This window comes from Bombyx mori, chromosome 10 (genome assembly GCF_030269925.1).
Source record: "Bombyx mori chromosome 10, ASM3026992v2".
Lineage (NCBI taxonomy): Eukaryota > Metazoa > Arthropoda > Insecta > Lepidoptera > Bombycidae > Bombyx > Bombyx mori.
This window is the reverse complement of record NC_085116.1, coordinates 9,246,064-9,268,590: the sequence shown is the minus strand read 5'-3', so window position 1 is coordinate 9,268,590 and position 22,527 is coordinate 9,246,064. Positions and strand designations below refer to the sequence as shown.

Below are 22,527 nucleotides of genomic sequence, written 5' to 3'. Positions count from 1 at the left end.
TGCTTCGGGTCCCCCTCACATGTCGGTCTAGGGACTGGCGAGGGGGGCTTAAGAAGACGACGTGCAAGCTGCTCTGCACGCGTTTTACGCAAGAGCATCTGGGTGATGGAAGGCCGGCTATCCTCGACCCACGCTGGTTCTGGTCCAGCGGGGTAGATAGCTCACTCTAACCGGTGCCATCTAGGCGGGCTTCGGATAGCCTGCGGACCGAGAGGGCTGGTGGTCGTGGCGCCGACGTTCGTCGGTCCGGCGTCCCGAAGGGGAGGGTGATGGGAGAGATGTGCTCCGCACTAAACGCTTCACTTTCCCCCTTTGCCTTTTCATGAGTTCTGTCCCATGCGAGGTTTGGACGTTGGTTGTTGAGCGACAGGAGGTTTTAGTGAGGTCGACTCTGACATGCCCCGCCCTTCATCCCCAGTGGACGGCGCCGCGGCGGAAGTCCGGCGTTTTCCTCCTGACCAAAAAAAAGGTATCTAAAACAGTACGGTATTATTAAATTCATTTATTCTAGGATATTGATGTAAACTTCTGAGTTGAAATTATCAGCCATAAGTTGACGTCATTGTCAATCTGTTTTATTCGTTATTTGTCAATGTATCTAATGTAATCAAAGCAAATTTTACTGTTAATTTTAGCTTATTAAAACCTTATATTCAGTAAAGGTTTTCTCTTATTTCAATTTAATAAGCTAAATAAATAAAAAATGGATAGATATCTCCGCCCTGAAAGGTTTGATATCGACCCGTCAGATAGCTCTAGTACGAAAGCTTGGATACATTGGCGTAAAACTTTCGAAAACTTCATTTTCGTGCAGAAGCCGACCGCTCCAGAAACAGATGCACAGTCGGTTCGTCCGCCAGAAAAATGGGACAGCATAAAGTTTCAACTTTTGGTAAACCATATATCACCAAATATCTACACATATATAAGCGAAGCTACGAACTACGAAGAAGCGATCACAATACTGCAAAAACTGTATGTAAAACCAAAAAATCTGATTTTTGCTAGACATATGTTAGCAACAAGGAAACAACGACCAGAAGAAAGTATTGACACATATTTACAAGCTTTGAAACTACTTTCCAAAGATTGTGATTTTGTGGCTGTTGATGCAGAAACAAACAAAAACGATAGCGTACGCGATGCTTTCATATCCGGTATATCATCGCATAAAATCAGACAAAGGCTTTTAGAAAACTTAACTCTAACACTTGATCAAGCTTACAACCAAGCACTCTCTCTAGAAACTGCAGAGATCAACTCTCAAAATTTCAATACTGTCTCTTTAAATGCTGTTGCTTCAAAAGAACCAACATTAGTCTCTTCGAAATCACAAACTCTGCACTACGAGACTTGCTCTTCTGTTAATAATCCTCGACGGCAAAAATGTTTCTTTTGTGGGGGTCAAATACATCCTCGTAAGAACTGCCCTGCCTTTGAAAAGACTTGTCAACTCTGTAACAAGAAGGGGCACTTTGCCACTGTTTGTAGAAGCTCTTCTAAATCTACAAATTCTGTGGTAGTAGGTACTGAAGACCTTTCCGCTTGTATCACAGCAGCGTCACCTTCTTCATTACGTAAAGCTACTGTACCCGCTTATATTCGAGGAATAAGAGCAGAAGCACTTCTCGACACCGGCAGCTCCATCAGTTTTATAAATGACAACTTTGCAAGACTATGCGGGTTAAAAAGAAAATCCTGCAATCAGACTATTTCTATGGCCTCTCTTAATTATACTTCACAAGTAGAAGGTCAAACTTGGCAAACCCTGAAAATCGGAAATCATAGATATGATAATGTGAATCTTCTTATCGTGAAAAATCTTTGTGCTGATATAATTATCGGCCATGACGTCCTCGAAGAACATTCATCGCTAGAGTTCTCTTTCGGTGGACCAAAACATCCACTTCAAGTATGTAACGTAGCTGAAGCATCAGTACCAGCTGTACCGCTTTTTGCGAATGTATCTCCCAACTGCAAACCTATTGCTATAAAGTCTCGAAGGCACAACAAAGAGGATAGTGAATTTATTAAAGAAGAAATCAGAAACCTTATAGCAGAGGGCGTGATTGAAGAAAGTAAATCACCGTGGAGGGCCCAAGTACTAATAACAAAAAGCGAAACTCATAAAAAACGCCTTGTAATTGATTACTCTCAGACAATTAATCGTTACACAGAACTCGACGCGTACCCTTTACCAAATATTGAGGACTTAGTTTCGAAAGTGGCAAAGAATACATTTTTCAGCCTAATAGACCTGAAAAACGCGTACCATCAAGTACCTATACTACCCGAAGAAAGGAAATTTACCGCTTTTGAAGCACTGGGAAATTTGTACCAGTTCAGGCGTATTCCTTTTGGAGTAACAAATGGTGTTTTGAGCTTCCAGCGAACAATCGATTGGATTATAAGAAAAGAGAAGCTTCAAAACACATATGCGTATCTTGATGATATAACTATTTCTGGCCGTACTCTTGAAGAACACGATCATAACTTAGAAAGTTTTATGAATGCCGCAAAGAAATACGGTTTAACACTGAGTATACAAAAATGCAAATTTTCTCAAAAGTCAATTAATATTCTAGGCTATAATATTCAAAACCACATATTTTTTTTTTTTTTTTTTTTTTTTTTTTTCGGGTAGAGGGCCGAACCTCCTACGAGGTCCCCGCGCAAAAGGGGCGCGCGGGGTATGTGAGACTCAACGATCTGCATGGTGTTGTGAGCAGACCGCGGGCCCAAGGATTTTAGGACCCACCCACTAAACGACTCCCCTGCACTCTTACACCCGACGTCCGATCCCCTCCGAGGTCAGAACCCGGATGAGGTAGGGGGGGCTACCGCGGTCAACACTACAACCAGACGGCGCGGCTCATCCCAAGGACGCCCAGCCGACGGAGCCTTCGAGGCGAATCGAAGGCTCTGAAACGTCGGCCGTCTCGGTACGGCAGCCCGTCGGGCCGCCCAGACGGTGCCGCTGGTGTCCCGGAATACCCCGCTGGACCAGAACCAGCCTGCCGGGTCGGGACGCGATACACCGTCGACCGGTCGCTCTATTCAATCCACGGCAGCGCGCTAGAGTGCTGGTAGCGCGCCGCGCGGCCTCATAATTAAACCTGACAATGAGCGACTCAAGCCACTGATTAATTTACCTCCACCAAGCGATTTACCGACCTTAAGAAGGACACTCGGCATGTTCGCACATTATTCTAAGTGGATTCCAAAATTTTCTGAACGGATCCACTCACTTGCTAATACGACGATTTTTCCACTCACAAGCGAGCAAATTAAATGTTTCGAAAGCTTGAAAAATGATATCGCAAAGTCTTCAATACATGCAATTGATGAAAATATACCTTTTACAGTGGAAACTGACGCTTCCGATCATTCCATTGCAGCAGTACTTACGCAAAATTCTAGACCAGTGGCGTTTTTCTCAAGAACGTTAAATTCAAGCGAACAAAACCATTCCGCCATTGAAAAAGAAGCGTACGCCATTGTGGAATCATTGAAGAAATGGAGACATTTCCTTATTGGTAGACACTTTAAGTTGGTAACTCAACGCTCGGTTTCTTTTATGTTTAATATGAAACATTCAAGTAAGATAAAGAATGAAAAGATCCAAAGATGGCGACTGGAACTTGCTGCTTTCAAATACGATATTATATACAGACCGGGGAAAGAGAACTATGCTGCTGATGCACTATCCCGAGTTTGTGCCACTGTAGAAACACGTACTGCAAAACTTTTCTCGCTGCATGAGGCTCTTTGTCATCCAGGGGTAACAAGAATGTTTCACTGGGTTCGCTCTAAAAACCTTCCCTATTCTATTGAAGAAGTCAGAACAATGACAAAATCTTGTCGAACCTGCTCTGAAATAAAACCTAGATTCTTCCGAAATACCTTTGATGACCAGAGGAAACTTGTTAAAGCGACGGCTGCTTTTGAACGCCTTAGCATAGATTTTAAAGGACCAGTTCCAACAAATAATAATAACAAATTCATACTTACCGTGATTGACGAATTTTCACGTTTCCCGTTTGCATTCCCATGCTCAGATGTAAGCTCGAAAACAGTGATTAAACATCTTAACAACTTGTTTATGATATTTGGCATGCCTTCTTACGTTCATTCAGATCGCGGAACAGCATTTCTTTCTGCTGAAGTACAGGAATTTTTACATGTTCGAGGTATTGCCACTAGTAGAACTACAGCTTATAACCCTCAAGGTAACGGTCAAGTAGAAAAATTGAATTCTACTCTTTGGAGAACGATTCTTTTGGCCCTGAAGACGAAGAATCTTTCGGTAGAAAATTGGGAACAAGTATTACCACAAGCCTTACATTCAATTCGATCCTTACTTTGTACAACCATAAATTGCACTCCACATGAAAGAATGTTTAGACACCCTCGAAGATCTACTAACGGCTCTTCTGTTCCATCGTGGCTTACAAATTCTGGACAAGTCTTGATGAAGAAATTTAATCGTACAAATAAATATCAGCCATTAGTAGAAGAGGTTGAATTGATACACAGCAATCCTGACTTTTCATACATTCGGCTTCCAGATGGCCGAGAAACAACAGTGTCGAATCGTCATCTAGCACCATTGGGTTCAGAAAGGGTAGATCTGCGAATAGATAATGAACACACTATTGATTATCATAACGTCGCAGAACCACTTCCGGAAACAGAAGACCAAAACTTGGAGATTCCGTCATCTAATGAGACGGGACCTGAGGTACTTGATAATAGCAGAGAGCTAGAGACAGAATTACCATCATCACTACCGCCGGAGCCAACACTTCGTAGATCTGGTCGCGTCCATAAAACGCCAGGATTTTTGAAAGATTATATTTTAAAATAGTGCGGGAGAATGATGTAAACTTCTTAGTTGAAATTATCAGCCATAAGTTGACGTCATTGTCAATCTGTTTTATTCGTTATTTGTCAATGTATCTAATGTAATCAAAGCAAATTTTACTGTTAATTTTAGCTTATTAAAACCTTATATTCAGTAAAGGTTTTCTCTTATTTCAGATATGTTTATACTTTATGTTCTTCTAATAGGATAGGGCGAATCCGTGTCTTTTAGACAAAAAGTGATTTGATACCTACGGAATTTTTTGTAAAATTTATTACCAAAATGTCATAAACTCGAACTGTGAAACATATACAGAATGTTTGTCAACCATAGTAAAGCTATTTTAAAAATAAATAACATTTCGACATTAGCGCCTCTGAAATTTTTTAATATTTACAGAACATTTAATTTTAGAAATAGAAATTTGACTAAAACGTCTAGTTTCCTTTAGCCCTAAACAAAATAATAAAAAACGGATCAAAAATCAAAATGGCCACTCATGGACGTTAAACAACATCTATCAAGGAAATTGTTGCGTCTAATGCCATTACTTAGTAAATGAACAAATAATATTACTTCTATTTGAATTCTTTATCCTTATAATTTTTTTACTTTTTTTCTGGTTTGTTTGTAAATTATACTATAAATACTAAAAATCATGAGTAATTATGAAGACGATCAAAGTGAAGATGGAGAATTAGCACGGAGTCCTATACACGACGAAATGGATTTCAGGTAAGAATAATGTTCAGTTAATCCAAACGGCATATATTCTCGCTTTTTTTAGCATATAAACGTGTTATTAGGCCAGTTAAACTAAGATTATCTCACAGCACAACCTTCGTTGTAATGGCGTGTTTCTTGAAAACTCATTAGCACTCCCCTTTTCTTTGTTACCATTTCAGCGTATTTTAATGTTAAGTTAATAACAAAAACACTCAAACTTTTCGTTTGATAACCACATTTTCTTAGATTTACTGTTTCGCTTTAAATTACTTATTTAGGTTAAGCAGTATCAGCATTTAGCCAAACATTGAAGTAAAATTAAAATCACCTAAGTCATTATAAAAGATGTGAGGAATTTAAATAAACATCTAAATTTAGCAAACGCACAGCAAATAACTAATTTATTAAAACGAATTGCTTGATAGATTTACTATACATTAAAATCATTTTACTTGTATGCTTTCTGAGCTGAGTTATCCAACATGACCGTCATGCTAAAATGTAAGTAAATTTTATTTTACAAACTATTCATATTCATTTAAAATTGACATTAATTCCATTTTAAATCTAGATTGAAATCACATAAAATTCCATTTTATAGCATATTAAATGTTGTTTTAGTTTATCTGACGAAGACAGAGATAACCCAGATGCGCTGATTATCAAGCCTCCTCAAGCAGTGATCAGAACCACACACAGGGACAAGCGCCACAAGAGATCTGCAAAAGATAAATACAAAGACACATCTAGAAAAGAAAAGAAGCATCTCTTCAGGTAACAGCTAAGAACATGAATGTGTTGTTTTCTTGATGCACAACCTAGATTTATTATTATTATTTAACCATTTGTTTATTTGTTTATAGTGATTAATGTAATAACAAAGCTTTTCATATATTATTAATGACAAATAGGTTAGAATAGTAATTTACTCTTAATGATAACAGAAAAGAAATAATAGCAATTATCAAATTTGGTACAGGAAAAAAAAACAATTTATCTATATCACTCAGATAGGTAAAGATTTGCATTGCCAAGATTTATGGTGATTGTTTTTATTATTATATTTATTATCTTAATGAAGAAATGATAAATTATTTCTCACTTTGTTGGTGTTTGATAGTTATTTGAAACAATTAAATTCATCTAATATTATGCTTTAAGGTTGGTCATCCTACTGACATTGGGAATGTTATAGATCAATATAAACCTTTTTTAACAGGGACCGTGATAAGTCTGAAAAATCTAAAAGAGAACTTATAAAAACTTCTGATCGAGAAGAAATGGCCAAAGATTACTATAGAGAAAAACAATACTACAGGGAAAAAGATATTTATAGAGAGAAAGAAATGTTTAGAGACAAAGAAACATATAGAGAAAAAGAGTTGTATAGAGATAAGGAAATCTACAGAGAGAAAGAAATTTATCGGGAGCCTAAGGATATGTACCGTGAGAAAGAAATTAGAGAAAAAGATCCATATCGTGAAAGGGAAGCATATAGAGACAAAGAACCTTACAAAGAAAGGGAACATTATAGGGATAGAGAAATGTATAGAGAAAACCCCAACTTTAGAGAAACCACCAGGACAAGGGAAACATTTAGAGAAAAAGATGCATTCAAAGACAAGGAGGTCCAAAGAGAATTGTACACGGGAAATAGAGAAAGAGCTTATAAATATACAGAGATAGAACGTAAACGTGCTGATCCTGAGAGAATAGAATCTAGATTAAGACAATTAGCAGACGAAAGCCATAGTAACCATAATAATGAAAAAGAAAACCGAGATAAAACTTCTGGTGATAAAGAACTAGAGGATTTAAGAACAAGGCTACTTAGTAAACGTATATCAAAAGAATTGCAAAGTCAAGAGTCAAAGAAAAGTTCAGAGTATATGGATAAGGAAACAAAATCAGAGCATCATTCTTCTCTCGACAAATTACAGCAAGAACGAAGAAAGCGAATGATTGAAGCAGGTAAGTTTCTGTCCAAAATCTATCAATGTCCATGTGATTTTTAAAGGCTTACTTCAATTCAATTATTTCAGAACGAGAGAAAGAAAAAAGAAAACACGAATTCCGAAGTGAGTTAGAAGCAAGACGCGAGGAACGGCGTCGCCGCGGTAAAAAACGCTCAATTTCACCAGAGGACAAGAAATCTTTCAAGAAAAGTAAATCGGAACAGTCACCTTCGTATGGAGATTCTGTTGTGACTGTTTCTGATGCTAGTGACATCGAAATAAAGAGTGATTCCCATTCAGAACCAGAAGATGGTAATTGTGATAATTTGTTTTTTTTTAATTGTTTCGAATTCAAACCTCTTAAAGTGGGGTAAATTTGCGCTGGTTTATGTTTAATTCTTTTGCTTTAAGGTGAACATACAAATACGGATACTGCTGATGAAAGTTCAAGTACTGATTCTGATTCTGGAGCTGAATCCAAAACAGAGGAGGAGCACGATGATAATGATAAATCAGACAAGGAGATAGAAAATTCAAAAATTTGTGATAAAGTCAGAATTAAGTCTCAATCAAAATCACCAATACCAGATATAAACCAAAACAGTCCTTCATCACATGGTTCTAGAAGGTGAGTTAAAGTAAAATTAAATAAAAAATAACCAACTCCTTTTCTCCAAGATTGAAGAATCACGATTAATTTTTTTAGGTCACAATCAAGGTCAAAAAGTAGAAGTAGATCACATTCATTTTCACCGCCGCCACTAGGAGAAGCAGCAAAGACTCTTGAAGAAGAAACACCGAAAGAAAACGAAGAGAAGTCCAGACTGCGAGAAGAAGTCATCAACTCTTTACCACCATATTATCCTGCTTTGCAGGTAATTCTCTTGTTTTTGTCATAGTTACATGTAAATAATGGTATGCTCTGTTAAATTATATGCAAGATGTATTGTTAACTTATTTTCGAAATATTGACTAGCAACATCGGCCATTGGTTTACAATGCAGTCTCTAATGTTCATAAATATTACAAGGATTTTATGTTCAATAAATATGTAAGTAAATGAAAATTTTCATTCAATTTCAGTTTATTAAATAGGTATTCAAGTTAGTTGCTTTCGAGCATTGAATACCTGATTCCATGTTAATGCAATTTAATTTCGATCCGATGAAACTAAATCATTAGTTTTGTCCAAAAAATGAGTTTTCAAATAACTAAACATTTGTTACGAAGCCATTCATGTTTATGTGTTATTGAAAATGTTTTCTAGGGCTGTCGATCAGTTGAAGAGTTTCAGTGTCTCAACAGAATAGAAGAGGGTACATATGGAGTTGTTTATAGAGCACGTGATAAAACAACTGATGAAATTGTAGCATTAAAACGACTTAAAATGGAAAAGGAAAAAGAAGGATTTCCAATTACATCACTAAGAGAGATCAACACATTACTTAAGGTAGGATCTGAATATCAATTTAATGAATACTAAGCTCACCTGAGCCATCATACTGCATCACTGCTCTAATGTTGGAGGTATATTGTTTGTTGTAGATATATTATAATAGATAAGCAAGTATGTACCTCTTTGAGAGCCACGAGCTGTGAAGCACTCGATGGCTCATGTGCTGTTTTCACTACATTAATGCTTGTATTTTATTCCTACAGGCCCAGCACCTCTTACCTGCAAGAGGGTTGTGCTAGAGGTGTGACCCGATTGCAAGGGTTAACAACTTCGATACACGGGCGGGCCTATGTATCTTATAAGGAATTTATTCCTGGGGATGAACCCTCCAAAACTTACTTCTACCATGTATGAACATGAGCTTAACAACAGTAATATTTCCAAGGGAATAATAAACTTAGAATACGAACATCGAAAACTATTGATTCACAATAGTTACATCACTTGCCAAAAAAAAATTGTTAACCCAGTTTGCTTCGAAGAATAACACCAAGAAGAAGGTAAAGTTTACTATACAACATTATTTTTAGTATATGCAAAAGTCAGAACACCGATACGGAATTTTATTATACGAACCAGCAAAAATAATATAAAAAAGAAAACAAAAATCTACAATCGCTTGTAGTTATCTGTAACAGCTCATCACACACAATTAATTAAAACTTGCCATAATCTAACACTAATAAAAGTTGATTAAACTATCGACTTACTTTATGTACTAGTACGCCACCTTGGACTAGTCAATGGTCTGGTATATTATTATTGTGATGAATCATGTCAAATATTTTTGGATTGAAGGCAACTACTGCGATGTGTAAGTTTACAATACTCTGTCCATCTTGGATATTTTTGTTAGGATTTTGAGGTGAATCTCATAGTGTTTAACCATATTAAAATCTGTTTTACCAGCCAACCTCTCAGGTTTCGAATATACTAAAAATAACGTTGTATAGGCCTTAGGGAAAAGATGTTGCTAATTTGACTGTGTGCATTCGCTATAGTTTAATAATAACTGACCAAATACATCACAAACAATTCTGTAATGACTATAAAGTACCTATTACATGACATTCTTACTGCTTTTATTTAATAAATTGTACACTTTGTTTCTCCTTACATGTTAAACAATGAAAAAATATAAAAATAAAGATCTTCATAGTCATATATTTTCAACTTTAAAAGAAATGCTGAGAAGTGCACAATATCATGAAATATAGTACAGGCAGTACTACTTGATGTCATTGTAGTCCAGTGAATGATTTATTTACTGTGAATAATTTATTGACTAAATCAGGGAATGATATTGATGTCAAATATTGCAGTATGCATATTGAAGACACAAATTCAATTCCTGAAATATTGTTGTTGATTGTCAAAGAAACAACCATCAGTGGCCGATATTGAATATAAAAGAGAACTTGGTGTTGCAGTCTCCTTGATCCATTTTTTTAAAACTTTTAATTATGGCTTAATTATTATTATAGAACCCTACCTATTTAGGTATTATTCATGAATTCAAGCAATTCGTCAGAGCTGCCATCATAAAATAACTGTTTTGGTATCTATTGGTAATGGAGTTAACAGAGAGAACTGCATTACAAAAAAAATAAAGAGTGAGAATTATTTGTCAACAAAGAAATATTAACTCATTATTTTTATTATGTTAAGTTACAAGCAATACAATCTATGATAATAATAATATATAATATACATATAGATATTTTTTTTTATTGGTCTGTGCTGAAAAGTGTTAGTATTTCAAATATCTTGCCATAGTTACAGCGTATCGTATTATACAGTTAGGAATTTTATTTCCAAAGCAATTAAGTTCTAACATAAAAATAAATGTATCTAGAACGAATTAAATACCGGTCGAGCTGTCAAACGAATTAACATTTTAAACGTTTCTCGCGTTTGTTTTTAGTTCATATTTCATGTTAACTTAAAAGAGGAAAATAGCTTACAAAAGAGACTTAATTTTTTAATCAAACATAATGGCGGCCCGTACAACATTAGTAAAAAAATCTTGTTTATGAACAGCCGTGGCTACTAACTTATGTCTTCGCTTTAACTAACTGTTCTTTTGAATTCATGGCCACCTTACTATAAGATTTTGTAATTTAAACATCTCATGAACACCGTTATACGTTAGGAGTTGTCCACAAATAATTTAGTTTTATGGCTTTCCCCCACGCCCTTCATGGTCTATACCTAGAGCGATTTCGGTGGTGACACTATTGTGTTATTTTGTTTGTTGTTGTTATTATTTGTATTAAACCCTCAAATGTAAAATAGCCAATGTTTCATCAATTATTAGCCATCTCTGTAGTTGATTTTAATCTTAAGAATGTTATCATTGAATTTAGAGGTCAATGTGGTTATTTCTGCCAATTAACTAACACTTATAAGCATCAGTCTTATGTCTTAACTGCTTTCGCTTAGATCGTGGATCTCAGGATCCAGGTGTGTGCCAAGGAATTTTGCATGTGCATAGCTACAGACAGCATACTTGAACTACGTATAAATATTTCGATTAGCAATAGAATTAATACATATCTTTAATCATATAAATCGTTAATTTTTTCAAAGGATTGCGACTAGTTATGTTTCATTAACTTAAGCTCTTCTATTCTGTTGTATGGTTTCTACTTAACGTCTAATAGATTTATTTTAAAATTAAAATACACTCTAATGGTAGCCGACGAACCATCTGTCTTCAACACAAAAAAGGATTTTTGTAGATTTTTCATCAGATTAATTTCAAATGATACTTTTTTAAAAGGTAACGCGATTAAAAGCGAATGTAATCTTGTCAACGGACTTAACTGTTTTAACTATGTTTTGTCTTCAGACATTAAGCGGCATCCTACTTTTGGTTAAATATACAGGATGTGTTGAAATGTTTCGTGAAAACGAAGACAGATAGGTGCTGTCGGTGATTTCTAATCGGATAACACTTAATACATATATAGAAATATTTTAAATGAACTAACTATCTTTTTGTATGGCACGTAAAGTGAAAAAAATTAGTATACGCTTAGGTTAAAACGGTAGGCCTGTTCCTGTTTAGGCTTCGGGAATGAGCGTCTGACTCCTGTAATAACCAAATAACAGGCTTGTTTTAACTAAATTAGAGATTGATATTTGTTTAATTACGTTATTTACCTGTTAAAAGTACAACCTTTATGAGTATCTTGTGTTGTGTGGTAAATCTCCATTAACCAATAATACCTGTTTGTTCCTTCATAAACAGGAATGACTTACTCGCATTCTCAAAAGACTTCATATCTGAAACCGGGGATCGGTTTTCAGATTTTAACTGTTTGAACGGGTCTTTTGACCACTTAGAACCCTCTGACTCAGGACGGTGAGTTCGTACACTCTTTGATCCCTTTGTATTTTGTTTTGAAACTTTTTTGGATTTTTTTATTAAGATGAAATGAAAAAACATGAAATGAATGATTTTTCTGCAAATTTTCATTCTAGATCTACTGGGTCTAAACCGTATGGTATCGGTCTGTCAGTCTGGGTATTTTATTATAGGAAAAAAAAATTGGTTCGATCTCAATATCTCGTTAGCTTACCATGTCGCTAGATATATTATGTTCTTGTGGTGTTTGCATCTTTTGGCGACATTACAGCGGTAATGCGCCATAAGTAAAACGGTAATCTTCAGCAGGAAATTAGCGGAAGCCCGCCCACGTCACATACCCGTTTTAAATGTAATATTGCGAGCGTGTGAACAATTTCTGTATGTATGTATAATGTTCGGTATGTATGTATAATGTTCGGTATATATGTGTAATGTTCGGTATGTATGTATAATGTTCGGTATATATGTATAATATTCTGTATGTATAACTATGAATTAGAACAAATTTAAAAAATCATGCTGTTAATAATTTGGGTTAAGTGTCGATTGATTAAACTGGGTGGCCGGATGTAGCGTAAAATTTAAATTTATTCAAAAAACAATTACTCAAACGCAACTTCAACGTCTTCTGAGGCTAAAAAAAGACTACTAACTTGGTGGTAATCATAGTATAAAGCCTAATTTTAATTAGCCACAAATTATAACACACTTTGTAGTTAGTCTTTAGCTTTAGTCAAAAACTTATAAAAAAGTTACATTTATTACGAATAATCTCTTAAATAACAGACCTTGCGGTCCGAAGACTTCATAAAACTAGGTCCTAGCTAGGCAGGGTAGGCAGAGGCTTGGGTTGGCATTACTCGCGTCTATAAGCGTCGGTAACCATTCACCATCAGTGTGCTTAGTGCGAGTTTTTTAACGTTCTCGATAGCGTAAAAGTTACCTGATATTGTATGCAGCTGGAACAGTGCGGCAACAGTAGCGGCAAACGTAGGCAAACGTTCCAACTCCATACAAATTTGACTTATCTTTTACTTTATCGAGAACGTTAAAAAACACGTCCTTACGGATCGTCTGATTGTCTGTCAACAAGGACAAAAAAAACATTATTTGCCGAAATTAGTAAATTTCTTTTAGTTTTCACCGATGGTTGTTGAATAAAAATGATTGAATTTACATAAGTACTACGGAACCCCCAAGGTTCTTCGCAAAATCGTTCCCAAACTATTTTAATTTTCGTTTATCAATTATTTCTTAGGAAAAAAAGTTGTGAAAGCAATTTTTGTAGTTATGATGATTACCCAAGTAAACAATTGAAATCCTTATATAAATAAATAAATCGTTTCAGCAGTCATATTTTTCAGTTCGATGGCTGGGGCAGCTGTTATATAAAATATGTAATTGAGACTGACTTTACTCATAGTCTTCACCTTTTGAGGTCTATGTGTTCCGGTAACTAATTACCAGAACTCGTTCACCAGGCTATGTAAAAAAAATATAATTCTATTTCAACGGATTCATTATGCTTCTACTAAAAAGTCTCGACTGTAATGAAACAGCCATGACCTTAAGAATTTTCACACCGCCTCAACCCAATTTTTTTAAGTCGATACGAGTGGATACGCTTTTAAGGCGTTGTAAATATGAGTCGAAACGGCTTTTTGAGTATCATGTGGAGATTTTTACGAAATCTTTAGGATGGTAAATTAAAAAGGTTTTTTTTAAAATGTTTTAACAACGTTCATCCTGGCTACGAAACGCTTTATTGTGCGAAGTTCGACGCGTGCTTACCTGATGTTTATTTATATCTCCATCATCATCAGTCCACAGTCGTCTATTACTGGTCTCTCCAAATTTACACCAGCCTTCCTAAGTGAGCTTGGTCTACGGATTTCGTTATCCATTTTTTATTTATATCCTTTCATCTTTTTATACAATCCTCCAACATAATTATGCTTGAAAATCATGTTAATAGTTTCTAGATATTGCAGAACTACAACGGTCTAAATAATGATGTATTTGGTCAAGTTAGGCACAATAATTAAATCGATTTATTAAGGCGTTTAATTTTGTATAATAATTAAGTCCACAATGATGTTTTCGACTTGTGTGTTCTGGATAAACTTGGCAGTGTGTATGCGTTTTATAAACTTAAGTTTATAATAAACCTATAGATGTAAACTGACGTAGGGCGGTCATATTTTTATGTTATAACAAAATATGTTTTAAATTATGTATTTTGTATATTTTTTAATTAATATATGTTCACGTCTGCTGAGAGTATGACATATTTTGATACAAAAAAAAAACAATATTTAAGGTTTGATAAATTTTTTGTCCCCCATATGTCCGTTTATGTAGATTTATTGTAAACTTACTGAACCAACGACTTCCCTGTGGCATACTTTCTCATTTAAGTAGGGTCAAGTTGTTTTGTGTTCGCCAATAAAATTGTTGTATTTTTTCGATGTTCGTATTCGAAGTTCAAATATTTTGGAATGTGTAATACCTAAACTACGAAAGCACATATGTATTTATATATATATGTGTATATCGTGATTTGCGTGAAAAATCGTGGAAGAAAATTGTGTAATAAAACTGCCTTTGTAGTTGAACAAAAAGAATTGGTCAATTGAACAATACTAATTGTTTAAGTGATCGAATTCTTATATACATATTCAGGTTGTCTCATAAATAAGTAATACCAGGTCAATAATGGTGGGTATAGATGTAAGGTTGTGTTACGTAATTTTGGTCGCGTTTTGAGAATCACTGAACTGCCAGGAGGTTCGGAAATGATTTCTCAATAAACAGAGCAACCTTGTATCTGTACTTTCGTGATTCTTTCGGAACATCCTGTATATATGTACATACAGAAAAAAACAAATTTATATACTATTCTGTGGTGTTCCACGTATAAGATCAATGGCTCGCATGCCCACCTTAATAAATTATGAATTTCACTCTAGAAACAATAGTTTGAAAGGAATGTACAATCCACACAAATATTTTGAAATGTTTCTGACAGAAAGAACTCTCAATTAAAAAGAAAGAGGTTTGGTTTATTCGTCGAAATGTTTCAAAAAAATATCTTATCGCTTTTAATCACGTTAATATGTGCATATTACAGATAAGGTTTTAATATATTTTTAATTTTATAAAAACATAAAAGTATATAAAATTCAAGAGCTATTGAAGGTACCAAAATCATTTATTTTTTGTCGTTATGGTGAAGTAAAAAAAAAAAGAGTCATTTTTAATAATTACTTTACTAGTGTTGCTTTTTATTGAGAAATGTATTTCAACACATATTTTAATTCTATTGGTTAAAGAAATTTCGTATTAAGTTTTTCCATCATAATCTCTATTGAATTTTTAACGAACAATTCTGTGTTGCTCTCGTGAAGCGATTGTAAATTAAGATCTTTGCGAGATCTTCACGTCTCATCATCACATCTTCATCAGTCACATAAAAAATAAGTTTATCACCAAGAGATTTTTTAAAAACTTTTAAACAAGTACGCACCCTGATTTGAATTTCTTCTTCGATTTTAATTTGTTAAGGAGAATTTCAGAAAAGGGCATCTTAGTACTGTTTTCAAAGTCAGACAAGAAGTTTTAAAAAGATTTAGAATAATATATTTTTTTATTATTTCTTCCTGATTCACCTCGACTTCAGAGCTATGTTTGTAGAATGAATTACTCTCAGGTTCGTTGAAAAATATTTGCGATGTCATTCCTTTCTTGCTAAATTATTTGATAATCATGTTCATTATATAAACTTTATGACATTTTATTTTATACGTTATTAATACTATTATATCCATAATATTTATATTTCTCTGTTTTGTAGTACAATCTAAGTTAAAAAAAATATGTATTTAATATTTAATACGTTAATTTTGTTATAATTATTATGATAAACGTCTGAGTATGTTGCTTCACAAGTCGCTCGATACATGTTAACTTTAGAGAAATTACTAATATTGAAGTTTTCTATTGAGTTGAGTAAGTAAATAACTTTGTGGAAATCTTGAATTTTTTTGTTAATTCGTTTTGTACTTTACAGGTTTCACAATAATGTTAGAAATGTGCAAAAATGAACTTTGTACTATTTTAGTATGTACATGCACAAGTTCCAACATAAAATTGTTACTGATGAAGTGGATTGTAATTTTTCTATAAGTTGCAACTTCTGTATTTTTGCACAATCACTAATTAAAAACTGTTTCCTTTTTTGTGTCTGTTCAGGAAATAGGTTGCCGATCAGTTTTTTATTTTTTATAAAGATATATATTAAAATGGCTGGTATTTAAAATTAATGTAAAACTGATCACTGCCTCCTTTCTCTTCAGAGGTAACTTTCGGTTTTGGAACAGCTTGAAAGTCATGTGAAGTAACTTATTTTCAGATATTTATCATTTTTCAGGAAACCACTACAGATTCACTGTATAGTTTCGAACAATTATACCATTGAGGCCCGCCCGTGAACTCTCACTAACGATAGACACATTCCATTGTGTTATTACAGGGTCAACATCCGAACATCGTCACGGTGCGAGAAATCGTAGTCGGTTCCAACATGGACAAGATCTTCATCGTCATGGACTACGTAGAGCACGACCTGAAGAGTCTCATGGAAACAATGCGCGCAAAGAAACAAGTCTTTCTACCTGGTAATAGATTATTATAAACTCATTACGTGGGGTCGTCTGTTGATTGTAATGATACTTGGTTGATACCCTAACTAAAAGAGCCGTTCATGATTGATCTAAATATTTTAATTACATACGAGTACTTACAGGGTGTTTTAAAATGATAAGACTAGGAAAATCATCTTTTAATTGTTTTGTTACACAGTTTTTTTAGCATTGATAAGTTTTTATTATTATTTTGTTGATTTATATGGCTAAACAAGATCACTGATCACGTGAACACAGCCATCGTGCCTCCGACTTCTCTTCTTTTCTTACCCTTATCCACTATATGGAGTCGACGCAGCATTTTCTCTTTCAGACAGTCCATACAAGTTTTTTTAGGAAGCCCCTTCACAAATTACATTTCCTTAGAGATGAGGTTGAAACCTGAATTGGGTTCTATAAGGAAATCCCCACTCTATATAAACTATTTTGCGCCAAAAATAGACAGTAGTGGTACCTACCCAGACGAACTCTCAATATAGGCTAGCACCACATAATTAAGTGATACATCTAAAAAACAGAAGCCACGGTATAAACGTGTTGGCAGGAACATGTTCGTGTTCCAAATAGACCCCCATAATCGGGGAATCACCGTAGGAGCCGAAGCTATAATATAACAGTTTTTTCAGTTCGTTTTGTTATGCTAAAAACGAGGTTTTCCTATTTATTCAAGTAATGCTAATTTGGATATATTATGACTATCAAAAATATCTAGATAGAGATGAAATTGTGTACAGCTTATTTTTTTCATTTTTTTAGGAGAAGTAAAATGCCTTATGACCCAACTACTGAAAGCAGTTCATCATTTGCATGATAATTGGATATTGCACCGTGATCTTAAAACTAGTAATCTTCTTTTGTCACACAAGGGTGTATTGAAGGTAAGAATAAAAATTCATTCATTGATAATAATCATTTTAGTATTTTCTGGGTATTTCGCGAGTCGTTAACATAATTAAAATTACTTTCACTTTTGTCAGGGACCACGAAAACTGCTAAGTATTCGAAATGTTGAAACGAAATAATATAATGACAATAAAAGACGCGAGATTGGGAATATAAGTAATCTTTAATTACTTTCTTTTTTCTTACTTAAATTGATGGTCTAGAGACCATGTCAGCGTCGCTGGGCTAGTAGGTGAGCTCACGGGGCTCAAACATGACGATGTTGCTAACACAAACTAGTAAGAGTCGTGCTTCGCAGAATCTACCACCGGATCGAAAATGCGACCCACTGAGAAGATCCGGCGAGAAATTCAGTGGGCTGTGTTTGTGGGTTAATTTACTCGCCGAGCCCTTCCTCGCAAGCGACGAGTTCGACGAGAACGATGACCGCATTTTAATAACAATTTTGAAACAAATATATGAAATTTATTACAGGTGGGAGATTTTGGCCTTGCTCGAGAGTATGGATCGCCGCTCCGTCAGTACACTCCTGTGGTCGTAACTTTATGGTACAGAGCACCAGAGCTGCTTTTGTGTTGTAAAGAATATTCCACGCCTATTGATGTGTGGAGTGTCGGCTGTATATTTGCCGAATTCGTAAGCATGAATCCTTTGTTTCCGGGGAAAAGCGAAGTAGATCAACTGAATCGAATATTTAAGGTGAGTAAAACTATGTGTAATCTGATATTGGTTTGTTTATTTTTGTTTGTCTGTATTGCTGTATATGAGTAGTTGAGCTTGCAGTACAACTGGTCTTAAGTAGTTGCCGAGATCATGGAACGATGTGAGTGCCTCCACATATTTACAGAAGAAATAGTAGTCCCCGTAGTTGAGATAGGACAGTTTCTATTATGTAAAAGGTTTTTTTATAAATACTTAAAAATTTGTAACTGCGTTGTGTGGAAATTAGGGAGGAAGAGAACTACACACACATACAGGATAACAATATGCTCTGCACCTGATTGTGAATAAATTGTTTGCATTATCGTTGGAATACTACCTTTTCTCTGGATGAGGAGAGCCTATGTTTTTTCAGTACCACAGACAATGCATGTAAAATTAAATTTAAGGTAAACCATGAACAAAAAAACATCAACAGAACTTTCCTATTTATATTAGTATGGATGAGTGTATGAATGAAATAAACAATTAAAATATTACATTGCTCACGATAAATAATGATATAAATATTGTTAGGACTTGGGGACGCCGACGGATTTAGTATGGCCTGGATACAGCGAGATGTCCGTCGTCCAGAAGATGACGTTTGCCGACCATCCGCCCGGCGGTCTGCGCCAGCGGATAGGACAAGACTTGCTATCGGAGACAGGACTGTCGCTGTTGCAAGGTTTCTTAACATACAATCCCGCCAGAAGACTGACCGCGGAGGCCGCACTAGAACACGCTTACTTCAAGGTATTTATTTATTTGGGAAACACAGTACAAAAGAAACATGCAATATTTAAAAAAAATATCTAAATCAATAACCAAACAAGTTTCCACCATCAAAATCACATAATATATGTAGGGCAAAGGAAAAAATAATAATAATTATAATAATGCGTACAGATGAATAAAAAAAACCGGTACAAAGTTTAAACATACGAAATGGCTGTAATCGTGTGTGGACACAATAATAATATTTATGTTGGTACATATCGCTTTGTACGCACTGTGCTGGGCTGCCTCGTTGAAAAAGTATCGAAAATAGTTTTCGAGTCGACATCCACGATAACATTTTTGTTAATTATTTTTTTTATTGCTTAGGTGGACGAGCTTACAGCCCACCTGGTGCTAAGTGGTTACTGGAGCCCATAGACATCCACAACGTAAATGCGCCACCCACCTTGAGATTAAGTTCTAAAGTCTTAAGTATAGTTACAACGGCTGCCCTACCCTTCAAACCGAAACGCATTACTGCTTCACGGCAGAAATAGGCAGAGTGGTGGTACCCACCCGCGCGGACTCTCAAGAGGTCCTACCACCAGTAACATGGCGACGTCGTTTTCTCAACAGGAGCAACCCGTGGCGATCGACCCGGCGATGTTTCCAACGTGGCCGGCCAAGTCGGAAGGCAACCGTCGCACGACGCACAGCCCGCGGCCGCCGGCGGGGGGCGCCGCCTACGCCGCGTACTCGCGCGCCGACTCGGACGAGGCGCTCGGCTTCCACGTGCACCAGCGCTCGCTCAACGTAGCGCCCGGCTTCTCGCTCAAGTTCTAACCACGCCGCTCTTTGTTACGTACGATTACGTAATAGGGTAAATAAGAAAACAATGACTCAAATTTATTGAAGAAAATTATCTCGTGAACGAATAATATGTTGGTATACTTAATATTGTTTAAATTTAATAGTAATATTTTTTTGGGACATTTTTAATTACCGAAGCGTCTTTCGTAAACGTTTTGAAAATGGCATTTTGTTTCTTATAATAAGTTTTTACGATATGTAAATGTCAAATACTATTTTTGCATTATGTATACATGTTACGGTCATGTAGTTAATCTTATAGTTTAAATAAAAAATTGTAAAACTTACTGTTAGAATTATTTGTATGTTACACATTATTAATTACAATAAAAACTCCTAAAACTGCTGAATGTAGTAAAAAATCTCTAAAATACTTGTTAGTGATATCTTTAACTTAATGAAAATAAAGACTAGTTGTTCTTTCTATATTGAGAAACTGTAATACATTTCGAGTAAATGGAAAGTATTGTAATTGTAATATTCAATCTACTTTTGATCTACCTGTTATTGAAATCATCATACATGTAAATATTGTCATGTTGTCATAATTTGTAATATAGTGGTGTATTAAAATGAAAAAAAAAAAGATAAAAATAGTGTTAAAAGAGTAAATATAGGGGTATGCCGAAAAAAGCCTTTTATTTTCCATTAGTTTACCATACTGTCTCAAATCTTAGTTTCAATTCGATAAAGAAATAGCTCAGATATTACATGGATGATTAGAAATAAGATGAAAAAAATGCCGACGAATGTTTCCCGATTTCGAGCCTTCGAGCCTTGATGGATGGTCTAACGGCCGGCGTCATTCATGTCTTTAGGCAAGGCCAGTAGCGAGTTGATGAGATCAGCATTTCTTTTCCATGTTCTATATTTCGTGTCTATCAAAGCTTTTGTTTCAATAATGAAATTTTCGCCCAACATGCTGTTATCTTCTCTGTACGCATTGACCAGTGAGTGTATTTGACGAATGTACTAAAAGAAAAGAAATAGATGAATACTGTTCTTAGTCAAACCACTTATATGCGTAAATGTTGTCTGAAAGGGAAAGACCAGTAGATTAATTTTTTCATTTAAATCTAAACAGTCCGATTTATTTAGATTTAAATAAGAAAATGAATGATTTGGAAGATGGGCTTTAATAACTAACATCTGTTTTTGCCGGGACGTTTATCGCCGCACGTGTTGACTGTGTAGAGTGGCATGGTACATGAATCCATTAAAAATTATACCATCCTTAAGCCAAAATTTAACTGTTAAATGGCTTAGGGAGCAGATTAAACACTAGACCGGCGGTCGTAAGTGATATGAACGTTAGTCTTTCTCGATTATCTTGTGTACTTAAAGTATGCATAAAGGTATTTTTTATTGAAATTTCTATATAATTTTATGTCTATCAGCAAATATTAGAAATATTTTTAGACGGGATTAATTTTAATTTTGTACTTATCGTGGGTAATGTAAAAAAGGGATATCTCTTTTAATCATACAAATATAAAATAATTACATAATTCTCGAGGCTCTCCAATTATGCCTGAAGCTCGTATTATTAAGTATTGTGCAATAGGGATTGTTATCTAATCAAAGTAATCCTAGTTTTGCGCGGCCGATTACTTGCTTTGAATTTGTGCCGACAAACAGGATGTAAATTTTAACAAAGAAAAGTTTCAATTGAAATTACATTTTAGGGGAAAGAACGGGCTAGGTATGATTAAATAGAAATGTGCTATTGTGTGTTTATTTTGTAATCGATACATCGTTGTTTCGGATGAGTTTACACTTCGTGCGCAGTTTCTGGCATACCTACTTATGATATGCAAACGGGTAGATTTAGTACCTAAATTTTGCCACAGCTACATTGAAGCTTGGCACGGTTTTGTATTTTTTATAATTTAATTTTCACCTGTTCATCAGATCCGTAGGAAGATTCCGATACTTTTCTGTTTAATTTGATTTTAGCTTCGCTGTTAGCAACACTATAAGTAGATGCTTCCATTAAAAACAAAAAAAACAATAATGTCACAGATTTCATTTTCTTGTATTTCATTCCTTAACTGCTGAAAAAATAAAATTAAACATAAATAAAAACAGTTTCTCCCAATTTTTTCACTCCGATAGAATAGGAATCGTCAAAATAAGGAATCATAAAATGTAAAATGTTTTAATTATCATTTCCATGTAGAAGTCAATTCAAAGTCGTCCGAAATATAATGGATGGATTTTTTAAACTAGTTTTGTTTAATCGCTTAGATATGTCAACG

General features: G+C 35.0%; 3 protein-coding genes across 5 annotated transcripts; 2 read left to right on the top strand and 1 right to left on the bottom strand.

Moving 5' to 3' along the window:
* Positions 1-703: 703 nt before the first annotated feature.
* LOC105841430 (uncharacterized) lies at positions 704-2,448 on the top strand. Its single transcript, XM_062670361.1, has 2 exons — positions 704-2,348; positions 2,390-2,448. The coding sequence occupies exons 1-2, from the start codon at positions 704-706 to the stop codon at positions 2,446-2,448; spliced, it is 1,704 nt and encodes a 567-aa protein (XP_062526345.1).
* A 2,865-nt stretch (positions 2,449-5,313) lies between these two features.
* CDC2L1 (cell division cycle 2 like-1) lies at positions 5,314-20,902 on the top strand. Of its 3 annotated transcripts, NM_001258364.1 has the most exon segments (13): positions 5,372-5,599; positions 6,212-6,364; positions 6,810-7,561; positions 7,633-7,857; positions 7,957-8,173; positions 8,252-8,420; positions 8,813-8,995; positions 9,205-9,501; positions 16,906-17,050; positions 17,834-17,955; positions 18,455-18,679; positions 19,217-19,435; positions 20,036-20,423. In NM_001258364.1, coding segments are annotated over 8 exon segments (1,812 nt in total). In that variant the 5' UTR covers positions 5,372-5,522; the 3' UTR covers positions 9,241-9,501; positions 16,906-17,050; positions 17,834-17,955; positions 18,455-18,679; positions 19,217-19,435; positions 20,036-20,423.
* Positions 20,903-21,016: 114 nt separating this feature from the next.
* On the bottom strand, positions 21,017-22,301 carry PDF (pigment-dispersing factor). Its single transcript, NM_001043455.2, has 2 exons — positions 22,170-22,301; positions 21,017-21,241 (listed from the first exon to the last, which is right to left on the bottom strand). Exons 1-2 carry the CDS (start codon positions 22,296-22,298, stop codon positions 21,059-21,061), a joined length of 312 nt encoding a protein of 103 aa, NP_001036920.2. The 5' UTR covers positions 22,299-22,301; the 3' UTR covers positions 21,017-21,058.
* Between the last annotated feature and the right edge of the window lie 226 nt (positions 22,302-22,527).